The sequence below is a fragment of the Corylus avellana genome, chromosome ca4, assembly GCF_901000735.1.
Source record: "Corylus avellana chromosome ca4, CavTom2PMs-1.0".
Classification (NCBI taxonomy): Eukaryota; Viridiplantae; Streptophyta; class Magnoliopsida; order Fagales; family Betulaceae; genus Corylus; species Corylus avellana.
Window position 1 is genome coordinate 27,262,870 of NC_081544.1, and position 4,002 is coordinate 27,266,871.

At 40.0% G+C, this 4,002-nt stretch overlaps 1 protein-coding gene across 1 annotated transcript; it reads right to left on the reverse strand.

Annotated features, from left to right (window-relative positions):
• Positions 1–819: 819 nt before the first annotated feature.
• On the reverse strand, positions 820–4,002 carry LOC132178335 (MDIS1-interacting receptor like kinase 2-like). The gene is made up of 2 exons (XM_059590782.1): positions 1,368–4,002; positions 820–1,202 (listed from the first exon to the last, which is right to left on the reverse strand). Exons 1-2 carry the CDS (start codon positions 4,000–4,002, stop codon positions 820–822), a joined length of 3,018 nt encoding a protein of 1,005 aa, XP_059446765.1.

Consider the following 4,002-nt stretch of genomic DNA (forward strand, 5'->3'; position numbering starts at 1 on the left):
GGGTGGTCTGGCCACCCCTTAATATTTTATAATTTTGTTTTTTTTATTTTATTTAAATCTAAAATAATATATATATATAGTGGATATGTGTCCTATTTGTGGATTTAGAATTTCTAAGAAGAAATCCTAGTCATGAACTTGATTGGAGAGGATCCTATTCCGTTAACATCACATACCATTTTGGAATGGGAGATGGTTGCTTCGTTGATCCATGGTTTGAAGTAGTTTGCAATAATAGCGACTCTTGGGCCTCTCCCAAGCCTGTTTTGAAGAAGATCAACCTCGAGGTGCTCAACATTTCATTAGAAACTTATACTTCAGGAAGCAGTACAGTTCTCGTCAATTATCCGATCGAGTAACAAGTGTAAAATGTAGCTATTTCATCTTCTATTCGGTGAATGTAAGTTATAAACTGAACCACCTAAATCATTGTTTTTTATTTTCTTTATCCAATACATTATCCTTTAAAACTGTCCATATATATGGAAATTTCTCAAAATGCAGTCCGACGTTTCTGATCCTAATGAATATGACCACTATGCTTATTATTAAAGTTTGTTAAATATAGGAAATGAACCAGAAGAAAGATGTCTCTTTTGAATTAGGATATGATTTGAAGATGTTATATTAATATGCATGTTTGGATTGTGTAGATATTAAAGTTGAAGTGGGGTAGCTGAGATATGTTTGGATCCCCTGATAAGTGTCAAGAAAGAAAAGAGTAGAAGGAAAGATCAAAAACAAGAATATAAAAAGAAACAGTACTAGGATGTCAATTAATAACTGGTGGAATAGAATGCATTTTGATCATATTGTTGTTCAGAGAGTTAAAGTTGTGATATCCAACAATTGTCCTAATGTAATGACGTCTAGTGGCTCTGACAGAGGAGGCCTACGCGTTGATACCTTGTGAGAGACTTGTCGCATTGTCGGACTCGACTGCTGCCTGGCATTTAGGCAAGCAAATGCTATCTTTGCAATGGAGAGCACTTCCTCGGTTACTCGACCCCTTGGAGGTGAGAGGCGTTGGTCCAACACTTCCTTCAATGTGATTTGATGGGAAACTGTCGATGATGATGATGACGACGATATGGAGGAGATGAAGTTGCCTGGATGCCTTCCCATTATCACTTCCAATGCTAGCATCTCAAAGCTGTAAACATCGCACTTCTCGTTCACTCCCGTTGTGTAAGCAAGCTCTGCAAAGAAGATATTAGCAAATGGTATATATGGATATGATATTGTTCGCTTTGGGTCAAGCTCGCACGGTTTTATTATTGGGTTTATCCCAAAATGCTTCATACCATTTAAAGAGAGCATATATGCTTTATGAGTGAGTAGCGACCAGTGAGGACAAAGCTTCCCTGGAGCTGAATACCCGAAGGTGCCTGCATATGATGTGCAATTGGATGAGTTAGGCTTTAAAATCCTTGCTGTGCCGAAGTCAGAGACGTGGGCTTCATTGTCCAAATCCAGCAGTATGTTATTGCTTGATATGTCTCGATGAATAACAGGAGGTGAGCAGTCGTGGTGCATATAGGATAAAGCTCTGGCAACACCTCTTACAACTTTCACCCTCCTAATCCAGTCCAATTCCATTGCCTTAACCTCACTGCTCAATATCTTTCTCAAGCTTCCCCCTTCCAAGAACTCATACACCAAATATGAGTATCTTGCATGTGAACAAAACCCGTAAAGCTTTACAATATTCAGATGTCTTACTTCTGTTAAAGCAGTAATCTCACTGTTAAAGGCTTTTAGGTTAGCCACTATGCCATCCTCTGATTGGTGAAGTTTCTTCACAGCAACAACTTGACCGTTTGGCAGCTCAGCTCTATAAACTCTTCCACATCCCCCCTCTCCAATGCTATATCTTGAGTTGAATGCCTCTGTCGCTTCAACAATGTTTTGATGTGCTATTTTCCCATCATAACTCCATATCACAAACATATTTTCATTTTCTGCATCCCTTGGCTCATCATCTATCTTTCTCCCTTTTTTGAAACCAACACAGTATATTCCTGCAATGATATATAAAAGAAATAGGGTGCCCAAAAGAGAGACTGTGATCAAAATCGCGGCTCGAAGGCTCATCTTTCCACCAGGTCTTTTGCTCAACAAAGAGAGGCAAGCCTGCAAACCAGTGTTGTTGCCACACAAGCCTCTGTTATGTTCTAGGGCTACTATTTGTGCCCTGCTGAAAGCTTTGTTGTTAGGAAGAGGACCCTCCAAATTATTGTATGATATGTCCACGGATGTCAAGCTTAACATTTCACTATAAGTGGATGGGATCGAGGCAGACAGAAAATTGTGGGACAGGTTTAACAATGCTAAGTAGTGTAAATATCCAAGCTCCCATGGAAGCTTTCCTGTGAGCAAATTGTGGCTAAGATCAAGATTGTTGAGACTGCGTATATTGGCAATCTGTGGGGTGATACTTCCCCAAAACCTGTTCATGCTCAAATTCAAATCTGTGAGTTTTGAGCACTGTGCTAATTGTTTGGGAAGTGATCCGCTTAGATTGTTTGCTGCCAAGTTAAGTTGACTAAGACTGGAGAGCTTTCCAACTTCCGTGGGAATATTGCCTGAAAGTTTATTATTATTCAGTTTAAGAAGGAATAATAAATTCAAGGCCCCCAATTCCTTTGGAATGTTTCCTACTAGGTGATTTTCGGATAGGTCAAGCACTTCTAGTTTATTTGCTTTACCAAGATCATGTGGTATTGTACCTGAAAGTCTATTGTTTGAGATCCTCAAGCTTGTTAGGCTTTTGGATTGCCCCCAGTTGTTCGAAAGTTCACCATAAAGCTTGTTATAACTCAGATTGATGTATTTCAGTCTTGGATATATGCCGAAATCTTTCGACATGTTCCCTTCAAGCTGATTTCTGTGCATTTGAACTCTGACTAAGTTGGTACAGTTTTCTAAACTCTTTGGAATAGGACCGAAGAAGTTGTTTTCATGTACAGCCAATTGTTCAAGTGCCCCATTGGCGCATATATTTTGTGGTAAATAGCCAGACAAGAAGTTCTCAGCCACTAGAAAACCTCCCAAAAATGTAAGATTATAGATTTCTGTAGGAATGGAGCCACTGAGTTTGTTCGTAAACAAAACTAGGTTAGGCAGGGATGTGAGTTTTCCTATTTCAGGAGGGATGTGGCCAGATAACTGATTCACACACAGGAACAACGTTGTAAGGTTGTTCAAGTTTCCTAGTACAGGAGGGATGTGGCCAGAAAATTGATTGATACTCAGATCCAAGTATGTGAGCTTGGTCAAATTGCCTACTTCTGAAGGTATGCGGCCAGATAGATTATTAACACCCAGATTCATAAGTACGAGATTTGTCAAGTTTCCTATAGAAGCAGGGATTGAACCTACGAGATTGTTTTTTGGCAAATGTAGCTCCATTCGAGAATGAAGATTTCCCATTTCCCGAGGTATAGATCCATTTATCTCATTCTCATTCTCATCCAAATAAAGGTATTGAAGACTCATCAGCAGACACATCTCAGATGGAATATTTCCAGAGAGACGATTGAGACTCAAGTCTAGGTGAGTGAGCTTGGAAAGATTACTGATATGGGGTGGAATGGTTCCATAAAAAGAGTTGTTAGAAAGCTCGAGGCTAACAAGGTCGGGGAAGGATAAGAAGTTGAGACATTCAAGCGTACCTCTCAAACCACTGCTTGTGATGTTTATATGCGTGACACTTCCAGGCTCATTGCATGTGATTCCATCCCACTTGCAGGGGTTATTAGAAGAAGAAGTGGAAGAATTGTGGGAAGGAAGAAGGGTCCAGGAAGGGAGGAGCATTTGAGTTGAATTGTCAAAACTGTCTTTCCATCTCAGAAGAGCCTCTGCTTCTTCTTTTCTCCGAGTCAAAGAGGAAGAAGCTAGAGCAGAAGAATCATGGCTAAAAGAGATGAAGATGATGATGGGTAACAAGACCCTGAGTGGAGTGAGCAGGTTAGAGAGTGGTTGCTTAGGCAAAACTGACAT

Coding starts and splice junctions, on each gene's coding strand:
- LOC132178335 (XM_059590782.1), bottom strand. CDS start 4,002: ATGTCAGTTTTGCCTAAGCAACCACTCTCTAACCTGCTCACTCCACTC. Junction 1,203..1,367: donor CACCTTCGGGTATTCAGCTC/CAGGGAAGCTTT, acceptor ATATCTTCTTTG/CAGAGCTTGCTTACACAACG.